General features: G+C 40.6%; 1 protein-coding gene across 6 annotated transcripts in view; it reads right to left on the minus strand.

Moving 5' to 3' along the window:
- Nucleotides 1-23,538, minus strand: part of CTNNA3 (catenin alpha 3) — a 566,819-nt gene that overhangs the window by 78,569 nt on the left and 464,712 nt on the right. For all 6 annotated transcript variants that reach the window (XR_013838691.1, XR_013838692.1, XM_079975614.1 and 3 more), the window contains one exon: nucleotides 13,637-13,788. Coding sequence is in view for 4 of the 6 variants with exons in the window: in XM_079975614.1 (XP_079831740.1) it covers nucleotides 13,637-13,788 (152 nt within the window). In the remaining 2 variants the exon portion in view is untranslated. The remainder of the gene's footprint in view (nucleotides 1-13,636; nucleotides 13,789-23,538) is intronic.

A 23,538-nucleotide genomic window follows, 5' to 3' on the forward strand; every position in this document is an offset into this window, starting at 1 on the left:
GTGTGCCAAAAAAAAAAAAAAAAAAGAATCTCTAGAACAGATTAACATAGTAGGGTTGTGGGTTTTTTTCCTTTTTGGGGAGATGAGACATTTGCCTCAAAACTCTTGCATAGTCAACCTCTCTTTCAGGATTCACAGTGCATTATCCAAAATGAATGTCAATATTTGTAGCATTTCTTCTCCAGTAAGGATGATACAGCAACAATAATTTGTCTTATATTGGTAACTGCTAGTGAATTGTGCTCCTGCTTACTCTAGTTTCATTTGGAGCTTTTTCAAACAGCAGGACAGAAAGTGTTCCTTATAAGTGCTATCTCTCTCCACAGTATTTTGGCAGGAAGCAATTAGATTTTTTCTTCTTTCCCTTTTTTGTTTCCAATTGTACAATATTTGCTCAATTCTTGTTTCAGTAGGGATTTAAAATGTCAAATACCACAGTAGGGCCATGATAAAAATGTATGTCATACTGTGACTTCTGACACTGTTCTCTAACCTATGCAGTTTTCTCATTCATTTTAACAGTTTTTCTCTGTATTTTTACACAAGTTGAAATTTTCCTTGTAGAGGTTACAAGGCTATTTTCTTGCATGTTTTAAAGTTTAAAAATACAATATTGAATAGAACACTGGAAGGGAGAAGAGTCTTTCTATGAAATGTCACTGCAACTGTGGTAATTTAAAAATATCACACCACTACTCCCTGGAGTAAGTGAACTTCTCTGTTGGTGAGGGAAAGAAGTTATGCTGCAACCATGATCCTATATGGTCAGGCTAGGACAAATATCCCACCCTCTCCCCTTCCTGGGCCATTCACTGACTACAAAAAGGAAGTATATTCTATTACTGTTGGGATGGGGGTGTCACTTTACCTGCAATTACAAATTTTCTATGGCAGTAATCTTTCTCACATCCAAACCATGTATTAAAGCACAATGCTTTTTCCAAACAATCCTGGGTACTGATTCTTCCAAATAATCCTGGGTACTGATTTCTTTAAGGGTGCTGGAAATTGTAGCTCTGGGAAGGCTACACTACAGTTCTCAAGCCATGTAGTTTAAATTTGTGTTAAATGTGTTTTAAAAGTACAGTGGTACCTCTGGTTACGTACTTAATTCGTTCCGGAGGTCCGTTCTCAACCTGAAACTGTTCTTTACCTGAGGTACCACTTTTGCTAATGGGGCCTCCTGCTGCCGCCGCGCCACCAGCGCATGATTTCTGTTCTCATCCTGAGGTAAAGTTCTTAACCCGAGGTACTACTTCCAGGTTAGCGGAGTCTGTAACCTGAAGCGTTTGTAACCCGAAGCGTTTGTAAACCGAGGTACCACTGTATGGTGTTGTTGTGACCCTTCTGTCTTTTAACTATGTCAGTGGAGCCCTCTCCCTCTCCCTCTCCCTCTCCCTCTCCCTCTCCCTCTCCCTCTCCCTCTCCCTCTCCCTCTCCCTCTCCCTCCAAAAGGCATTGCAACCACTACAGGCAGCAGCCTGGATGTTCTCAGCTGTCTGTGTGGCTGGGCCAGGATGCTCCTGGAAACAACACTAGCCATAATTCAGCCTTTTCCCAAAGGGATTCACATGGGGGGGGGGGAGATTGCTGCCTCAGTTAGCCACCTTGAACTGAAAGCAGCAAAATCACCTCCCGATGAGACAGCAAGGCATTTATTTTATTTTTTTGGTAAACGAAAAATGTGTTGGGCCTTCTGCCAGTATCAGAAATGCATTTCTCCAAGAGGAAACATTTCTGTAAGGAAATATGTTCCATGTGTCCCAAAGCTAACAAAGAACAAGGTTACATCATGCCCACTGAATGCATGAAACATATTTGATGCATTTGCTCTCCTAGGGTCCCACGTAGTTGTAATTTCATGTGCTTTGTTGTAACAGCTGTGTTTGTCCATACCTCAGTCCCTGGAATGTGCTGCAAGCCAGACACAATGATCACATCCACATCTGTGCCTCCTGTCCCGACAACCATCTTTTCCTGACCTGCTATGTGCTGCATCTGATGATACTCAACATCAGACGTGTCAGCTTCCTCATGCAAACGTGGCTCAATGCAACCTTTGCTGTCTCTGCCTGGGAAGCATAGTACTTGGACCTCAAAGATACTGTACAGTTGTTAGCCTTCTGTTTTAATCGAAGTAACATGTTCCGCCAGCAGCTGAAATGGATCAGTTTTCTTTTCATTGACATGAAGTAAGTGGGGCCAGTTACTTGGCATCTTTGATGCAGGACAAACTCTCCATCTCAAAGCTTTGCTTCTTTTCTTTCTGGCTGCTTTAAAGCTACCTTTGATACAGCTATCCCACATATGTCTAGCCTGTCTTCTAGGTTCTGTAAAATACTTGAGAAAAAATTGCTAATGTTCAAAAGGTTCCTGCTAGCAAGGCACCATCCAGATATCACCATGTTAACTAGAAATACACATTTGTCTCTCTCATGCTCCCTCTCATGAGTCCCCTCACTGGGACTCATAGCAAAACAACAAAAACAAAACAAAACAAACAAAGACTTGGTGTGTAAGTGTGCCAAGTTTCATACAAGTCCAAAGTGCTTAATTCTAATTCTACTCAAAATAGAGATTGCTGCAGCAGTCTTGCAGCCAGACCTTTCCACATCTGTTTCCTAAGCAAATACAGGGGTACCTCTGGTTACAAACTTAATTTGTTTCGGAGGTCCGTTCTTAACCTGAGGTACTACTTTAGCTAATGAGGCCTCCCGCTGCCACTGTGCTGCTGGCACACAATTTCTGTTCTCATCCTGAGGTAAAGTTCTTAACCCGAGGTACTACTTCCGGGTTAGGGGAGTGTTTGTAACCCGAGGTACCACTGTAAGCTTATTTCAGAGGAGTTGGCAGAGGGCCCTCTAAGAAAGGAGAGGCGTTGTTCTCCTTCCCTTAACTCAGACTTCACCAACCTAGTGACCTCCAGATATTAGTGGACCACATCACACATCATCTCTAATGGGCATGCTGGTTGGAGCTTATGGAAGCCACCATGTGGTGTCTTATATTTTCTCTCTACAGTTTGACATAGAAGCACAAACTACATTAAGGCTGCAACAGCCTTGAGAGACTGATGGAGCTGTCCATTTTTTCCTGTTATGAGAAAGAGAATTCCGCAATCATATCAATACTCTTCTGTGTGCAGTTTTAACCAATCAGTGAGGGGAAGGATAAAAAGACACACAATGAAGACTCAATGAACTGTGCATGTGCCAATTCTAAAATCAATTTCAGAAACTTTCAGAGATTAACTAGAACACTGGTAGAGTCAATATATACAACTTTAACAAAACAATGTGGGGAAACTGCTCAGATCTACACTTACTAGTTGGCTTGTATACTATCGGCAACCTCTCATCGTGTTCCACCTTCCCCAGGCCTAAGTTAGAGAGCAAAGTGTCTGGTGATGGATTGTACAGAGCACAGGTAGCCAATGCTACCTCTAGGTGTTGTTAAGACCACAACTCCCATCATGTCTGGGCATTTGCCATGCTCGTTGGGGTTGAGGGAAGTTGCAGTCCAACAATATATGGAGGGCACCTGGTATAGAGTGCTTTGACTTTTATAATCGAGTTGTCCTTCCCCCAAAGCTTTCCTCACTCTTACTTCTTCCTGGATCCTGATGGAGTTATCTACTTCCAGTTAACTCACTCACTGCTCCCCCTTCACTTTGAAACTTTGCAGGTTTGGTTCAGATATGCTTCCTTTAATTGCATACATTTCATTTCCAGAAGCGGAAGTTTCAGTTGTGTGGCTGGTATTTGCCCTTAAGGTTCAATTGTAATCCTTCTAACCTCCTTTGGGGTAGGTTTGTAGGTATGGCAGAAGGAGATAGGATCTGCCCATGTGATGCCCACCTGGTGGAAACTCTAGCTCACATGGCCCTTAATTGTAAAATATACGATGATCTCCGCCAACAATTCTTAGACCACCTATGTATCCCAACATGGAAACCAGAGACAGAGGTTATACGCTTCTTATTACAGGGGAGAGACCAGGAGCTCACCAAGACAGTAGCCAAGTTCCTCTATCTGATTTTCTGCCGCCGAGGTACGCTACAGGACCCTGCCCTTGCTGGAGTCCCACAGAGGTGAAATAGATTACTCGCCTCTTCTTCCCTTTGGCAAATGACTATACTGTTGAAATGGCAATGAGATCGCACTGGCCTATTTATTCTGAATGTTTGTAAGTGATGCCAGTAAAGGTGTGATGGTGATGATATTTGCCCTTAAGGAAGAATTTAGCTTTTTACTAATTGTGGGGCATGTTTTGCCCAAATTCTTATTTTGCTGCATGTCTGCACAGTATGCAATTTAATTTAAAGCCTGAACCAAGTCTGAGTAACTTTAGAAAATTCCTTACCTTCAGATCCACACACTACCTGGCAAATTTATCATTATGTATGTGATTCACTCTTACAGCATTCCCTCGAGTGTTATAAAGAGACAATAAAGTGGGAATCTATGGTCTTGCTACAGTGCTCATATAATAGAAGGGGAGTTCAGGCTGGGTGCTCAATTCTTGTATTGAGTGTAGGAATAAATCGAATGTAGGAATAAAGCAATATAATATCTAGCAATCTGGCTCACTGCTCTAGTATAAGGTACAATACACTCACACTGTATACTGTGATCTTCTTAAAACTCATAGTTCTCCACATATTAAAAAGTATAGAAGCTATGCTGTTCCAACAGAGAAAAAGTCCAAAATCCACGGTGAGGCAATACATTTATTAGAACCAACCAAAAACTCATAAAATACTGAGCAAAGTTGTGGGTTCTTCATAGCTCTTCATCAGCTGCATGTTAAACAAAGCAGCAGGGAAGGGAGAAAAAAAAGTTGGCAGATGTTAAAGCCATGGAATTTGCAGCTGGCATTCCTAGGTGCAACCTGAAAACTAGTAGAGCCTCACTCCTCCAACACTCCATTTTAAGAATGAATTTAGTCAGATTCCAGCTTCCCACTAATCATTTTTCTAGAGAACTTTAAAGCAAAGAGATCTTCACACTATCACTTGCACATAAAAATATAAGAGCAGCCCTGCTGAATCAACCCAAAAGCTCATCTAGTCTAGCATTCTGTTCTCAAATGACCAACCAGATGCCCATGGGAAAGCTACAAACAGAACCTGCTTATTTCCAGCAACTGAACCAGTGAGGCATTTTTGAAAAGCAATTCGCAGTGGGGGAGGCCATGTTAAAGGAGGAAACAAAAAATCATGTTAAGGGCAAGCCTGATTTAGAAAATACTGCCCTCACTCATATTCTGATAGGCCATGTAATATAATACCATCTTCACACTCACTACACAATCCCTGTGGATGGAGCAGAACACCATTAGCACAAAGAAAACCATCTAATTTTGTGTGTGTGTGTGTGCGCACACACACACATAATGCTAAAGCTTCAGCTGTTGGGGTGGATAAAGGCAGCTAACAAACTAAGTGCGGGGAAAGTTCGAGAACATTTTGATATCCTTGGAAGCTCTACTTTTATCCACAACATTGAAACAAGTGGGTATTTGGTGCAGCTCCAAAATACTGTCAAGGCAAGGAATTAAATCAACAGAGACAGTTTGTGCCATTGTTAAGTGGTCAGTGAATTGCTTCAAATGAACATTCAGCCCAGTCCTATGAGATCAGGGAGAAGCAATATTTCAAAGAGCTGATTATCTCTTGAGATTAGGAAAAGAAATGTTGGCCAGAAGTAAACACACAATCCCATCTATTTGATCTCATGACAGTGATCAGTTTATATCTATTTTAATTCTGCAGAGTAGCCACAAATCCCAACAAGAGCACTGGAGCAAACATAATGCAGACAGTTCAAGGAGAACCAGAAAAAAAGCATTCATTATGTAGCCTAGTTTCACTTGCAAAACTATGTGCTGGTGCATGTTACAACAATACACAATGGACAAAACAATGTGCCATTTTAGCTGAAACAATGAGTCTTCCACTTAACAGTTGATTTTTAATTTTTTAAGCAGTGGGAATCAAGGAGTGCTGTTCTTAGATAGCTCCCTAGGCTGTGTCAGTTGGATACATAGATATAAAATAAGCAAGAAGAGGAGTTCATTTCATATCTAGTGCATCTCTCAGCTGCAGATGTTCTGGCTTGCTCCTCTGCCTTCTCACTTCTGGCACCAAGTTCTCCTGTCTTCCAGTCTCCACTGTTCTCCATCACACCATTTCCTCAAAGTCCAGCTTTATTCTCCACTGCCACGAAAAGGCAGAAGAAGTAGGAAGCAGGAGCACAGGCACCCACAACACCAGGGTCCAGCCCAGCAATGTTTACCTTTGGCTGTGCAAGCACTGTAGTCATGAAAGTGCTGCTATCAGCATGGTTCCCAACAACAGTATTAAAAACATTAAAGAATAGTTGTTGTGATGTCCTCTAAATCAAGGACATGGAGCACTAACATGCTATAGTATCTCAGAATATTGTGCGTATGCCTGGGCTTTTTTTAGGGGGAACACTCCCAGCTGAGTTACATGTGCATGTGCATATATGTATGTAAAAAGACTGAGTCCTTACATCCTATGCTCAAGGTTGTATATATGTGTAAATAAAACCATAGATATTAAAGACACCATAGTCTCCACTGACCTTCCTTCCAAGGAAACCAAGGGTAAGCACTTGAAATCCCTGGAGTCTCTCACTGCTTGGAGATTGGAGTGGCAAGCAATGTTTAGATGTGCATATATTAAGAGAATATATATTTTTGAACATGTTTTTAAATTACAATGTTTGTGTGGACTTCAGATAAAAATAAATAGTGTATTAATGCAGAAACAGACCTGAATGGACCAAGTAAACACATGCAAAAGAGGAGTAGAAACAGATTGATTCATTCATTACACATGACTTGTTTACAAGCACTTGCATTTGCAGTGTCTACACTGGAGAACAAATACTCCTAGAAATCCACTGCCATCAATATGTAGACTGTTTGTTGAGCTGTGGAACAATTTGAAGAGTATGTGAGTTTTCAGACTTGCCTGAACTGAGCTTCCCTTCGCTTGAAGACTCTACGGCTTTCTTTTAAGGTCTATAAGGCATTTGTAAGTAAGTTGTGCAAGATAGCCTATGAACAAAATGAAACGTTGTGGACTGACCATGACAACAAAAAAGCAGCCCATGAAACCTTCAATTATCACTACTGAGGACAGAAAAATAAAAGTCTTTCCCGTGCCCAAAGATGCAACCTTCGTAACCTTAACCTCTGACTCCAGTGGCGTAATTATAATCAGAGAATGAAAACGATCTCTTGTTCTGAATACAAAGCCACAAAAATAGAGATGGCAGCAAACTGAATAGGCTTAAAAAGACTTGCAAAGAAGAAGGGCAGGGATCAACACAGTAGCAGAGCAACATTTCAGGACCAGAGAGGGCTGGAGACAAAAGCACTGCCCTTTTGTTCGCACTCAAAGGAGGAAGGGGGAAAAAATTCAAAAGAACACCAGCTTAAGCCACCAAAGCAATGTATGGGGTCAGGCCTAGCACAAGGAGGCAACCACCTCGCAGTCCGTGGAACTTACAAGTGAAGGGAAAGAGCTAAAGTAGTCTTACCCACTTATTAGCATGGCTGAACTCATGCCCCAATTCCAAAACTGCAATGCACAAGCATTGTTGTGAATAGTTGGTGAAACACACCCCTCGTTTTCATTTTATTTTTTAAAACAAGATTCTAGCTTTGTTAAGCAAAGTCCGTAGCTCTATAAGCAATGACCAGTGAAATATCAGGGTGAGTTATAGGTCTTCTCCTCATAGTAAGCTGCTTTATACCAGGGCAAACTAACTATCCATCTAGTGCAGCATTAACTCCCCTTCGCTGGCAGCAGCTCTCCAGGGTCTTTCTATGCTGGATATTCCAGGAATTGAAACAAGGGTCACATCCACACTATGGCTCTCCCTAAAGAACCCTGGGAACTGCAATTTATTAAGGCTGGTAGGAACTGCAGCTCTGTGAGGGGTAAACTACAGGTACCAGGATTCTTGGGGGGAAGCCACATGCTTTAAGTGAATGGTGTAGATCTGGAGCTTTCTGCGTAAGAAAAGCATGCTCTACTGCTGACAGCTATGATTCCCTTCCTATAAACAGCAGTAGAAAAATCACACGTGACAAGCAAGCATGCAAGAATGTACTTAATTTGTACAATTACAATTTGTATAATGTATGAACGTTTCAGATTTCAGCTTTCATTTGTGAAGGAAGAAGGGAGAGGTTTAGCACAAATGACACAAAGTCCTGGTGACGTGATCATATTTTATCGGCCTAGCCCTCAGGAACATGACAAGAACAAGATCTACTAAAACGAACAATGATATCACTATTAGAATACCTTGAAAACTGAGTGAAGTTATGATGGAAGAGCTGGTCAGTGGTTCACCAGTCCAGAATTCCACTGATATATCCTAAAACAATTATAACTCTCAATAGAAACCTGGAAGTTAAAACTCTATTCTGACAGAAACAAAAATTTATGCAGAAGATTTCATAGCTCTTTACCAAGAAGCAATTACTGTATTTACTTGAATCTAATGCTCACCTTTTTTGGCCAAATTATGTTGCAAAAATTAAGGTGCGAATTAGATTCAATGACACGTTTACAAATACTTTTTGGTTTCAAGTTTCTGAAAATTGAAGTGCACATTTGACTCGAGTAAATATGGTATCTTTTCTGGCTGGGAAATCATTGAAGCACACACAGAAGTCAAGTGCTCACAGGAGCTGCCACATTTATTTCAATGGAAGAGGATGGCTCTATGTTTTCCCACCTTTATGTGCACAGAAACATTTCAAACATTTAAATTAATAAGGATTAAATTCAAAATGTTGCATTCTGATGATTAGGGGGTGGAGAAGCTTTGTGTGCTCTGATTCATGAATGCTGTTGAATTTACAGTTTGATATTGTTCAAACAACTGCCTGTGGTGGGTTATTATGATTTCTAGTCATTTTTGCTCTGTGTAGCTTTTTCATTTCCATGCAGAGCCCCTGGCAGCATTATCTCACCCAGACGGTGACCCCATGTCACTTTTACAGGTATTCAAAGAGCATCATGTTTGAGGCTCCAGTACTCAGCTGGCATCAAATAATATGCAGCACAGACAGCTGCCTAGATACCATTCAGCCACCCCACATAAACAATGCTATGAACCAGAACTCTGCTTTCCCAACCTTTTAGTCCTCAATTAAGCTGCTGCTTTAAAAAGGCCAGCCAGATTGCCATAGAATTACAGGTTCAAGCAATACAATGCCAAATCCATATGCTCCTTACGTATATACTTACCAATAAAATGGTAAATACATATGTAACTAATTTACAATCAGGCTTCACTTTATCACTGATTCCCTATTAATAGTGTAATGTTCAAATCACTTATGGCTAGATCTGGTCTGCAGTCTGATTGATGTGTTGAAATGAACCCCTGAAGCAAATGAATCTGACCATGTATGACTATTTGACTGGTTTTTATACTAGGTGGAAGCCATAAATGGCAAATATATAAGAGGACTTGTCCTCTATCTTGAACAATATAAGCTATTAACAGAACGTGATATAGAAAATGTGCAAGTATAGAGGAGAAAACTCAAGTAGGGAAACCATGAAGGCACTTTCACAGAATGAACACAAAATGGTACATTTCTGAACCAGTCATCAGGTTTAGGTCTAATTCAGCAAATCTCCTAGCAGAGCAATAATAGAGTCTGTAGTAGGGCAAAGTACCTGCCTTTGATCTCCCCCCAATGCTTCCTAACATTTTACACATTTGAGAGGTTGCTTAAACTTTGAACTATACCACTGACAATCTAAGCTAATAATTACTTTTGGCAGACTGGTTGTTTTTAGCAGGTTTTTTAATTAAAAAAAAATACCCCACAGTCATTTCATGGTTGAAATAGTTGCCATGCTGTTCCCATTGAGAGATTCTTCTTTTCCTTTCTTGTTGAAAGGAACCCCATGAATTTGTGTCCTTGTTCATTTACATCTCCCAGTTATATTTTGATCAAGAATTTTGTTGCTCGCATCAGTACTCAGATCCTTGTGTAATCAGAAGCCCAGTGTGTTTGGCAGGGAGTCAATGTGTCCCAGCAGTTGGCTGTAAAGCATGTTACTTCCCTCACCTTGGCTGCTGCAGACAGTGCTTATGCCTAAATAGCATTTAGAGATACTGAAGTGCCTTATAGGCAGGTATTAGTTCTGTTTCTTACAACTAATTGGATGGTATCTAATTAGGAATATGAATGCACCTCCTTTCAATATACATGGAATTCTTTATTTTGGCTCATTTTGTGAGGCACTGTTCTGAACCAGATCTCTGCTTCAAGGGTAAGGGGAAGTGTGCCCTCTGTTATTAAAGCAAACCTCAGAAACACTTCAGGTGTCAAGCTCTCGTAACAAAGTCAATGAAACAGAAATGTCCAGATGGCGTGTCAGATTATTTAACTTCTTCTGACTTTTCCTTGAGTTGCCAATGTTAAGCATATTCTAATGCAGATTAGGTAACAGCTGGCTCCAGTATCTGGGAATCATGGACACCTCGACTAATTTGCTGTGATTCCTACTTTCCCATTCATTCTCCTTTGCACCAGCTAGCCCATCCGCAAGGAACCTGCAGCCCTCCATACGTTATTTGACCCCAACTTCCATTAGCCCCAGCCAGAAAGGACAATGGTCAGTGATGATGGGACTTGCAGTCCAACAACATTCAAAGATCCACATGTTTCCCATCCCTGCTGTAAGCTCTTGAGTAGGGTCAATTAAAAATGGCAGAAATGAACAAGCTGTGTAACAGCTGTCTTTTGGGTATGGGGGAAGAATGAAGAGTTTCTACAGAGGGGCATTTTTAAAAATAAATACTAGCAGCATTACAAACCCCAGGAACTGTCCCTGGACAAGACCATTTACAGCCTGATAAAGCATTTTGTTCAAAATGGAAAGGCAAGGCATAAGTACTATTAATAAATAATGAAATATATGTTATGCATTACAATTATATTAATCTGTTGGTTGGTTGTATTTTACAAAAGAAGCCTCAGGGTGACTCACACAATAAGGAAGGGAATCCTGGCACAATTCAAACAACTATAGGAAACTAAATGCAAATATTACTAGAATAAGAGAACTACCCTCTCCCCGCTTCCAACATAAGATGATCACTCAAATGAATGACAGAAAATAGTGACTTCTATTTTTGATAGGAACACATGTTGTGAAGTCTAGCAGTGCAAATTCTATAGGGTCAGGTCAGCATTGCTCCTCTAAACCTATCTTGCCCATAGCCTTCCAAATATGGACACAGAAGAGACTAGTCCACAAAAACATTTTCTTGTCTGCCTTCCCATACATGCCTATGTTAGCAATTGGTGGCCTAAGAGAAAAGGACCGGTGAAAGTGTCCTTTCCTCATCGTGCTGAGGTGACTCTCACTTGATACAGGCGAACAGGCAAGGGCTGCTTGAAAACCTGCCATAACGTTAAGCCTATTTTCATGTGGCACAGAAAAACTAGATTTCGATAATCATAGGACTAAACACCTCTGCTGGAATGTCCTGTTCCATAATAGTCTAGCAAGAGTTTTCAGCTAGCCTGTCTAGGAGAGAATGAGGGAGCAAGAGAGAGAGTGAGAAAAGTGCAACTGTTCCTGTGCTATCAAGCACTAAGCTGTTATTTCAGGACTCTGATGGATGTCGAAAGCAGAGCTGCAACCAATTTTGCCTAAAGCAAAATTTGAGTAGAATTTGGAGGTTTGGTCTCTGATGGAATGTCCAAGGAATCTCAAGGGGAGCAAAAGAATAAAAATAAGAGTTTCAATAAAACTAAAGGATTTCTGGAGTGGAGAAAGCTCTGCTCAGTGTTTACTAAAGTGTTCACTTCTTCCTACATCCTCTGCAAAAAGTCACCTCCATTCCCCCTGTCACATTCGCAACAGATCTTTTTCTGACCTCATCACACTATACAAGCACAGCAAGAAGACAGGGACATATTTTAATGGTTATTTTACTGGGTATTACCAAGGTGAGTACTCTAAATGGCAAGTGCATTTCATACATGATTTTAATATCCATACTAGGTGTAGCACCATTAACAACACTGTGAATGAGCTAATTTGGGATTTTCAGTTCATTTGCTAATTTAGATGCAAGCCCAATCCTGAACACCCCCATGCCTCACAGTATCCATGCAGTAAATCTGCTACCAGTATTTTAGAAGTATTTCCTACAGAAAAGTCCCCATATTTTCATTATACCAAAGCACATGAAAATGCATGTTTGGGAAATAAAATTGATCTTCCTCTTCAGATGTAAGGAAGTAAATATCCCTTGAAAACATTTATCCTTTTATCCTGCATATATTTATACTTTGTTCTTAGAAAAAAATGAACATATTGATAATGTAGCAAAAGTGTTTACTCTGCATAATTTGCATGTAATGTGTGTGAAGAATGTGAAAGAAGCTTGCCATTTAACATAATCTTATTCATTTTGGCAGGATGAGGAATCTACATTTCTTTGGGATTTTCATAAGCACAAAAGTTGGGACATGTATTCTCTCAAACCCAAGAGCACACAATCATTCACAGCCGGGTTCAGCAAAATGTCAGGAGAGCACACCTGTTTTCCAGGAAGGAATCTATGAGCCATGGAAGCAAGCATAATAGCTGCTAAATCCCAACACCCAAGACGGTGGTGAAACAGAATAGAACAGAAATCTAGAATTACAAATTAGTTCATTGGTTTTGCCATCTTAAAATATACCATGATTTAGAAAGATTGTTCTATGACCTGGAGTGCATTTGTAACATAAGGAGAGCATTCACAGCTATTCACTTTCAAGCCATGTCTATTATGGAGCTGGAGGCTGAGAAACCAAAGTTGCTTCTGCTCTCATCAAATACCCTGTGTTCATGCAGTTCCAGTACAGAAATTAAATGTCTCTTTAATTTTAACCCCAGCCAAAGTTACTGCCTTGCGTTGTCAATAGGGTTACTTTATGTTGTTACATCACCAGTCGGTACAGAACAAGACTCTTAATCTCAGGGTCATGGTTTCGAGCCCCACATTGGGCGAAAGATTCCTGCATTGCAGGGGGTTGAACTAGAGGATCCTCATGGTCCCTTCCAATTCTATGATTCTATAATCCAAAATTAGCCTTCAATCAAGTAGCAATAATAGCTTTTTCAAATAGCTGCTAAATGTCAAAACAATTTCTGTATAGCTAATATGATACACTGTCAAAAAACTCTTCTTCATATGCTACACAAACATTCTATGCAATAACTCTTGCTTATTTTATTTTGCTAATGTGTTTTATTTGTTATATTATTTGGCTTGGGCAAAGAATACACATAAAGCATACATATTTGTGTTTACAAAGAGGACATTTGTGAGTAGTACAGATTCTTCCTAAGTAGGAGAAACCGCACCCTGCACACCTTCTCTCTCCTGTGGCTGGTTCTGAATGTTACAGTGCAGTTTCTCAAAACAAAATGCAAACTATTTTTTGAAAGAATTTGTCTCACACTTGCTTAGTCACTTGGGTTTAGCTCTTGTTCCTATGAATGCTGCACAGCAATGTGGCTGACTAATTTGTGTTAATTGGCAATGCATGAAAGAATGAAGACACTTACCCGAATCATCATAACTGAACATCTAATATCATGAATTGTGTCATAGACCTTCTTGGAGATGTCAACAAACTGATTGTCATCAAACAGATGAATTGTATTCCTGCTTATCTTTTCCAATGCAGTGTTGACTTGACCAATAAACTCTGGAATCACTGTTAAATCAAATTAAAAAGAGAGAGAATTTTAAGGCAATTGTAGAATGTCTTCTTAGCCATTATCTTTCAGTTTTGAGAAATCCCATGTATTTGGTTTTTTTAAAAAAGCTTTTGGGGACAATAGTGGAAAATGGAAGGTAGACACCTAGGTTAATAATAAGGCAACACATTAAAATTCTATTTGCCCACTTTTAAAGGGGTGGGGATTAAGTATTGATTCACATGATTGCTCCATGCATCATACCCAGGGGAAATCTCCCAGAACTTGCTGTACTTTGGCTCCCTGCTCATGTTTTTTATTAGTCCAGGACATAGTAGAGAACGGAAATGTTTAGACAGAAGGGAGAGAAAATGAATAAATGGTCGGTAACAATACAAGAATCATTTCCTTCTTTTCCCATCTTGTTTATTTTCTTTCACTTACTCCCCCCCCCCTCCAAAGTTGGGTTCACACAGAGAATTGTTTTGTTTGTGTCATATTTCCAAGGACTGGCTTTGTCTGGCAACCTCTCTTTGTCCTGCTCTGGACGAAGGGCACAAGAGGTCAGAATACTTTGCCAGCTTTGATGCCTGAGCTCAGTTTCAGGGACATTGCTCTATCAATTTAGTCTGAGGCACACGAGTACTAAGGGATTGTATAATAAGAACCAGGAACCAAAGTACACATCCATTATGAAGGGAAGGGTCAGGAATACATCTACATGTACATTTGATTATCTGATTATACAACCAAGCTCTAACCTGCATTTTGCAACCTGCTTTTGTAGATACCTTATGAATGTACAAACTGCATGCATGCAAGTACCAGATAGACAATCGGATGAACATGTGAAGATTACAAAAAGGACAGTGTGCACAATATCCTTCATGTGTTCGCTTGGTCACCTGAAAAGGGCTAATGTGCACTGCATTTCCCATTGTGTACCTCTCAAAAGCATGAAGGAGGCAAAATTCATCCCGCATCCTACTAAGTAATTTCCATGCTGTCTAAAATAGAAGGGTGTGCACCATAACAAAATTAACTGCATTTTCGTCCAATGATCGATTTTGTATTCAAATAATTTACGACGGCTAAGCAATGCTATAAGTGCAATAGTCCACATTGCGAAGATGTTGGCACTGCTACCACTAGCTAAAGTTATAATGACCTATTTATCCCATAGGGCTTGCCCATAGAAAGTCTCAGAATGGAGTCGTATCTTAAGACTTATTAAAAATAAAATGTAAAGAAACTTTCTGTGTAAAAGCTCAGCCAAGAGCTCTTTCTTTGAGTTTCATTTCCACGAGTTTTAAGTACCCATGAGTTAGGAGGTGCTCTGCCAAAAGCATGGAAGGTTTTTAGCATGAATCATGGAGCAATCTTTGATTTGTAAAAGGTCACATGAGCATCCGTATCCAAACAGATAGGTTCTAACAGAATAGCATTTGACCTTGTGGAGACCTCAGTGGAAAGCACTTTAATGTTCTCTGTATGTCTTAAGAGGGATCTTACTAAAACATCAGACAGGCTTTTTAGCTAGCATAAGTTTAACTGTGCTTGCTATTATAATTATAACCGTCACTGTGGCTCTTCATTTTATTGTACCTTTTCCTGACAAGTCGGTGTATAGGAACTATAGCCCAGTAAAAAAAATTAACTTAAACGTATATATTGATTGAATGATACCACAGATCAGTTACCACCTATCCACTACAAAAACAATCCTGACATTAATAAGATACAAGGAGAAAAAGTACTATTACTTTCCGTCAAAACTCAGTAAAGGAAATTGTCACTGCAAAGAAGCCTTTTTTCAACTCCTAAATGATATGCAAGTTCTTATGGTGGTTTTGAACAATTCACAAGCAGAAACAACTATTTGGTTAAGAAATCTGGTGTGTCAACATGAAAAAGTCAGCAGTCCTATCCACATCAACTAAATTGCATCATCTCTGCAGGATGTCTGAGAAAACATGTTTGGGTTTGGGCTGCAGGAATATGAACTGGGTATCAGTTCCTCCTCCCTTCTTTTCCTGCTTTGTCCCTTTATATCCAAGCCTCATTTACAAAAAAAATTCTGGTGAAAGAGTGGGACTTCAGATGTGCTTGTGCAACATGCGAACATTCCAACATCCCTAAAGCATCATCTCCTTTTTAAAGAGATTCAAGGAACATAAGGAACCTTGATACTAGGAACCTAAGGCCCAAGAGGCATACCATTCAAAAAATATTAAATACTGTATGCTACCAAGTATACGAAAGAGGAAAAAGATAAATGGATATAGTTCAATATTCCAGATATTAAACAGAATCTTTAACCCAGAATATATAAAGTACTTAACTTGACAAGACATTTGCACCCTCAGATCTCAGATCACACCAGTTGGTCCTAATACATTTTAACGCTTGGCACATAAACTGATCATATATTAAGCATGCCAAGGAGCCCAAGGCAAATTTCCATTTCAAATACAGGTGAACTGAGTTTCTTATCTTAAGCTTTCACGTTCCGATTTTCAATGCTATCTATAATTGAAGGAGTCACATGTTGAGTTTTGATTGTTGGCTTTGATTTGTTACATATTTTGAAAACCTATGCTTTCTGCATGCAGGCCAGGCAGATCAGACACTAGTGTTTCTGTTGCCAGCCACATTGTTTGCAATGGGGAATTCAGATTGATTTAACTGTTCTGATTATGAAAATGGATTCCTATCAGAAGTACTATAAGTCTGCTAACAGTGATAGACAAAGGGTAAACATTTTGTGCACACACAAATCTTAGGAGCCAGCAAATTTTTCAATTGAGATGAAAGCACATGTAACAGGACAGCTTGGGACTTGCTCTTCTTAGTATATTCTATTTTTTGCCACAGCCTACCCCACTGCCATTCTTTTAGGCAATGATTAGTTAAGAAGTTCCAGGACTCAAGCAACATGGAAATAAAAGTCATCCAAGGAAGTTTTTAATATTTAATGCTGTACTGTTTTTAACACTTGACTGGGAGCCGCCCAGAGTGGCTGGGAAAACTCAGCCAGATGGGCGGGGTATAAATAATAAATTATTATTATTGTTATTATTATTATTATAAACTGTATACCAGTTTACACTAGTGCACAGTCTAAAATAAATTGAAGTGTTGGTAAATTCTTATTACTGCACAAACAAGACTTTTGGAAATTAGACTTAAATGTGTCTCCAATTTCTAGTTGAGAAAAAAGTGTAACTCCAAATGTCAAAATCTTGGAAAGCACTGATGTATCTGCTATAGTATATAAATAATTCTAATAGACTAGATAAGATAACATTCTAATGTAAGAGAATGAAATTGGCCAAGGGGTGTGTGGGTGGGTGTGCACACACACATACATAAATGTATTGGCCAAAATGTTTTAAGTGCCGTTGGGTCATCATTCATAATATGCACAAATAATTCCAGGGCAAGTTATTAACAGTACAGCAGAATCCATAATGAGTAGTTGAGAAATGATCTGTTCAAATATAGATGAAAATGAAACAACAAAGAAGAGAAAAAGAATGATTGTATTAATGCAGTAGAAAACTATTTTGGCTCCTTAAAGAAGCTTGAACTGTATGACACAGGCAATCTCTGGATATCACAGAAATCTAAGCTTCTTTGCAATTAGTTTTTGCAAGGCAGTACAGAAAAGGGAAAGATTAAGTTGTTTCTAAATTTTGTTACATGGTGGCATAGACATTCTGTAATGTTTCTGTAATTAAATGTCATTGGTTTCACATTTTGTACAATATCACGAGAGACAGCTCATAAGGACATCCATAAGTGGGGGGCTAACCAGATCTGCCACAACATGCTTTTTATATCTGCTCTACATCTTAGGCCTTGATTGTTCATATTTAATCATAGATTATATAATAGCAAGCTTGAAGGCTAAAGTCAGAAAGGCTGATTAAAATATGATTCCAGGCACAGTGGGAAGGAGGGTGCAGAACCTGCAATAACGTATTTCCCTTTTGGTAATTTTTTAAAAAATATTATTTTATTAATTTTCCGAAACAACAAAAAATAAAAGCAACAATACATATTCAAACATAGAAAAAAGTGGAGTTGACTTCCCCCTATTCCCTTCCCTGGTTCCATTGTTTATCATCATACCGCATGTCCATTTTAAATTATAAAATCATTAAAATTACTTATTGTCCAGTCACAATGTCTTTACAAGCCTTTTTAATCCTTTTGGTAATTTTTACGTAACAGGAAAATATCTGGTTAAATGCCACCTCAGCCACAAATTCATCCAGTGGCTTTTGCCAAGCCTCTGTTGTCTCAGCTGCACCACTCTCTACCTGCAAAATGGGGATAGCAACACTGACCTGTTTTATGAGGAGCTTTTTGAACATTTATAATGTGGTACATATATGCTAAATATCCTGTGGGATTTGCAGGCCAATTCTAAACATGTTTGCTCTACAGTCCCACCCTGCAATCATGTGTTTCTCGCATCTTGGCAAGTATGCCTAGGACTTTAGCCTTCATTTAAGCATCTTGTTAGAAAGTGTCAGCATCCTTCGGGGTTCAGGAAGCCAGCTGGCTAGCCCCCAGCTGGATCATGCCCTTCCAGCAGCGATGATCCCCCGATCTCTGGTGTGATGTAAATCAGCAACTCAGACTTCAAAGCCTGAGCACACTATATCAGCAGAGCATACTATGCAAACAGAAGTGGCGTGAGGCTTGTGGAAGCATACTAACAAGTTACAGATTTATTAAGCATAAATCAGGACAAGGAAAACATGTCGTCTCTCTTTCATCTCATCAGAGAGTGTCAAAAGCAAAGGCTATACACAACAGAAGTTCCCAGCAAACTGTGCTGGAACATAGACAGACATGTGACACGCAACAGTTCCATGTCTGCAACTAAAGGTGGAATGGAAATTCCCAACAAAAAGCACCCCCACCCTAAGGAATTGATTTACACAACTTCTGACACATTACCTGCAGCAGTGGATGGCAGGGTGGGGCTGCATCATTCACCTGATCTCTCTTGATTGTTACAGCAAACCAGGATGGAGAGGAGGAGAAAGGACACAGTGGTGACAAGGTCATTTTGGTGTAGACACTGGGAGGAGTGCTGCATTGGTTCTACTTTGTTGGAGATCAGGTGAGTGGCACAGTCACACCATGCTATCTGATGCAGTTTCTCTGGCCTTCATCCCACCCTACGTTCAGAGGAAGCAATGGACAGAAAGTAGACACCTCTCAGAGAGTTGTTATTTATTCCCTACTACAGAACTTCCAGGCCGGAAGAAATTGCTTTGCCCAACTCCTCAGACTCAAAAAACACTCTCAATGCAATCCCTATCACCTCCATGTCACAGGAGCTAACAGCTGCAGAATCGGGCAATAAACCTATAAACGCTTACTGGATTTTAGTAAAGTAAAAGTTCAGGTTATACAACAAACAATAGAAAATGGCTTTAGAATCTATCAAGTACATCTCCTGAGGCTTTTGATTCAGCAAAAATTAATGTTTCAAGTATTATCTAATACAGATAGATGCTGAAGGTGTAATGCTGGGAATGACTCATTGAGACATGTGATTTAGAAGGGAATTCAAGGAGGTAAAGGTTCTCAAGAGCTACTAGCTTTGATGGCTATGTTCTGCCTCCATAGTTGGGGGCAGTATTCTTCCAAATACCAGTTTACAGAAGTCACAGGAGAAGAAAGTGCTCTTACATTTGGGTCCTGCTTGCTAGATGTTAGACCAGATGGACCCCCGACCTGATCCAGCAGCTGTTCTTATGTTCCAATGATATGGGTACGTCCAATGATACAAACAACAACTTTAGACCAAAATGAATGTCTCAATTTTGTACTGCTGAAACCCTCAATATTTGTAGACTATCGTGCACCTTTGAATTGCTACTTTCTGTTTAAGTGTATGAGACAGGGAGTTGTGGCCATCCTGCCCACGTAATGCTTTTGCCCACCTTAAAAAGAGAATGACAGGCTGAGGCCACGCCCACCTGCATACCCTCTCCTCAGCGAGGAAGAGATGGTGCCCAAGTGTTCATGTTGCTGATGCTGCCTGTCTGAAGGAGAGTGGGCCATTTTAACCTTATGCTGACACTGTCTTCTTGAAGAGGAGAGACATGCCATTGTGACCTCAGGCTGATGCTGTCTGCCTGAAGACAACATTGGCCTCTGACTACACACTGCTGTCCATTTGCAAAACAAATATACCCTTTGTACCCAGGACCACATAGGAATTAATTATTTTTTTACTCCCATCCTGTCGTGTGCATGCTTTTCTTCCCAGGGGTTACCAACGCTTTCTAGGACATGAGTGAATGATGGCAAACCTGTGTGATGTTTGCCCGCTGTGCTATATTCTCATACTACGTGTCAGTCATCTCTCAAATCAATGAGAGCCACTGAAGAGTGAGCAGTCAACCTGTGGGGATGAGAAAACATCAGAAAACCAGCTCAAGAAGGTGTGTTGTCGTTCCTACAGAGAAGAGAGATCTAAAACTAAATGGACAATGGAAACTATTTTTTAAAAAAAGACTAAACTGGAACTTTAATACCTGCTACACATCCTGGTCCACATGATATGTATTCCATATTGAATTTATATATAATGTGGCAGTTCATAATTGAGAAGAATACTTTTGCATAGCGTTGGATTACTTCATTTTAAAAAGATATAATGGGAATTGTTTTTCAAAAGAAAAAATTGCATTAAGGTAAATGGAACTGGGAAGCTATGTTAAGAACATTTTTGCCTTTCATTATCTCAGCAGAATTAATCTGGAGGTCAGTAATAAAGGTAGGAAAATATTTAACCAGAATGGAGAAATGTTACAAATAACGATATTTCAGTATAAAGGCTGTGAGCTAGATTTAGTCTGCACGTCTAGAACAAAGAGAATAATGTAGCTTTATTGAAAAGGACATTTACAGAATCTAGACTTAATAGCACAATCATATTTATTTTTTAGATGTATATCCCACCCTTCCTCCCAAAGTATTCCAGGGCTATTCCTATCTACTCAGAAGCAGGTCCCTTTATGTCCAATGAGTCTTATTCTCCACTAAGCACGTATACAATTGCGCCCTAAATAACCATTACTATAGTAAACCTTTGGCATACCATCTATGCTTAGAGGTCTTACCCCTGCCTCATGGATGGAGAACCTGTGATCCTGCAGGCATTGTTGGACTCCAACTTCCATCAGTCTCAGCCAGCATGGCCAATGGTAAGGATGATGGGAATCAGAGTCCAACAATATCTGGAGGGCTGCAGGTTCCCCAGGTTCTGCCTTACATAATGTCATTACTATATTGCATTGCCCCAAGAACAGGAAGAAAGACAAGGATGAAGCAGCTACAGTGAATGATTACCACAGCTTTCTTAAGGGATCAAACACCTATGGGGCAATGGATATAGTGTCACATTTTTTGGCAGTACCTACCCTCGCTTTGAGCCCCATAACTACTAGTATATTGTCAAGCAGAAAGCACCTCCAGTCCTGAACAGCCAATCCTCCAGGTCAGCAAAATTAATTCTGCCCGAAGGGACTCTAAAACCACCCCAGGTGGCACAAGCATTTCTGGAGTACACTAGGAAATGGAGAGAGACTTGTGGGTACTTTTAATTTCTCCCCGGGCACTCCTGTCATCCAGGGTTGGCAAGCCCAGGGTTCATCGTGGGACAAAGTCTGGACTGGAGCGACCAAGGAAACAGTAAAAGGACTTGTAGTAACATAGAAAGCTGCCTTACACGGAGGCAGACCATTAGTCCATCTACACCAAGATTGCATACCCTCCAACATTTCTCCAGTAAAAATAGGGACGTTCTATTCAAATACGTACGGGACGCAGGTGGCGCTGTGGGTTAAAGCCTCAGCGCCTAGGGCTTGCCGATCGAAAGGTCGGCGGTTCGAATCCCTGCGGCGGGGTGCGCTCCCGCTGCTCGGTCCCAGCGCCTGCCAACCTATCAGTTCGAAAGCACCTCAGGGTGCAAGTAGATAAATAGGGACCGCTTACCAGTGGGAAGGTAAACGGCGTTTCCGTGTGCGGCTCTGGCTCTGGCTCTGGCCAGAGCAGCGATGTCACGCTGGCCACGTGACCCGGAAGTGTCTCCGGACAGCACTGGCCCCTGGCCTCTTAAGTGAGATGGGCGCACAACCCCAGAGTCTGTCAAGACTGGCCCGTACGGGCAGGGGTACCTTTACCTTTACCTTTATTCAAATAAGTAGGATGACTCTTGAGAGTCCCATGGAGACTCTTGAGACCTCTTGAAACTCTTGAGAGTCCCATGGACTGCAAGAAAATCCAACCTATCCATTCTTAAGGAAATCAGCCCTGAGTGCTCACTGGAAGGACAGATCCTGAAGCTGAGACTCCAATACTTTGGCCACCTCATGAGAAGAGAAGACTCCCTGGAAAATACCCTGATGTTGGGAAAGATGGAGGGCACAAGGAGAGGGGGACGACAGAGGACGAGATGGTTGGACAGTGTTCTCGAAGCTACAAACATGAGTCTGACCAAACTGCGGGAGGCAGTAGAAGACAAGAGTGCCTGGCGTGCTCTAGCCCATGGGGTCATGAAGAGTCGGACACGACTAAACGACTAAACAACAACAATTCAAATAAATAAATAAATAAATAAAGCCCCACCCATCTGACTGGGTTGCTCCAGCTACTCTGGGCAGCTTCCACCACATATAAAAACATAAAACATTAAACACTTAAAATCTTCCCTATACACGGTAACTTCCAGATGTCTTCTAAAGGTTGCATAGTTTCTTATCTTCTTGGCTTGGGGGTCATAACTACATGCCCTCCAACATTTCTCCAATGAAAATAGGGACATCCTAAGGAAAAGTGGGACATTCCAGGATCAAATCAGAAACTGAGACAGCTTCTGTAAATCTGGGATTATCCCTGAAAAATAGGGACACTTGGAGGGGCTGGAATTGGGGACCAGTTTGCCCCAGCAGGCCACATCTTCTCCCTCCACTCCTACAGATCAGCCTTGAAAGATGGGCGGTGCCACCCACTTGGTGTCAGGTGACTGGTAAGTGTGTGGTTCCACCCAACTGTCTAAGCTGGGCTGCAGGGTGTGGGGGGAGGGGTCTGCTTCAGCAGTGCACCCCCTGCAGGGAACATGCTGGCAAAGCAGCATCCAGCACAATTGAACTCAGAGTGGAGAGTGCAATCCTGCTGGCTGCAAGGGTCAGTTTTGCCAGCTTGTTCTCTGGCAACGATAGGACTGGCAGCAGAGCACCCAGCAGAATTGAACCACACCCCCAATCATCAGCTGACATCACCCAGTAACATCAGCTTGTGGTCAGGTGGCTGTGGTTTTTGTTTTTGTTTTCAATTTTTTTTTATTGGTTTTCACAAAATTAAAAAACACACTAACAAATAAACAGACAAACATAAATCATAAGCTTATTAAACCTAATATTCTTAACATTGTTAAATTACTTCCTCGTATCCTAGTTGAATTTCAATGAATATCATTTTAACAGTTTTCCAAATCAAAGTTCTTAAAATCTTAACTTAATCACTTAACATCAGTCTTTCTTCCCAATTTAGCATTAAATATAGTAATTCCTCGCATTACTTATTTAAATCCTAGGCCTAGCTGGTAATTGCAAGCTTTTTCCAATTAATTTAACTTGATATATTTAGCTAAATAGTCATTAAATTTCTTCCATTCTTCCTGATACTCCTCATTCTGGTCGCGGACTCTTCCAGTCAGGTCGGCTAGCTCCGAAAAG

This window comes from Podarcis cretensis, assembly GCF_951804945.1.
Source record: "Podarcis cretensis genome assembly, chromosome: 5".
Classification (NCBI taxonomy): Eukaryota; Metazoa; Chordata; class Lepidosauria; order Squamata; family Lacertidae; genus Podarcis; species Podarcis cretensis.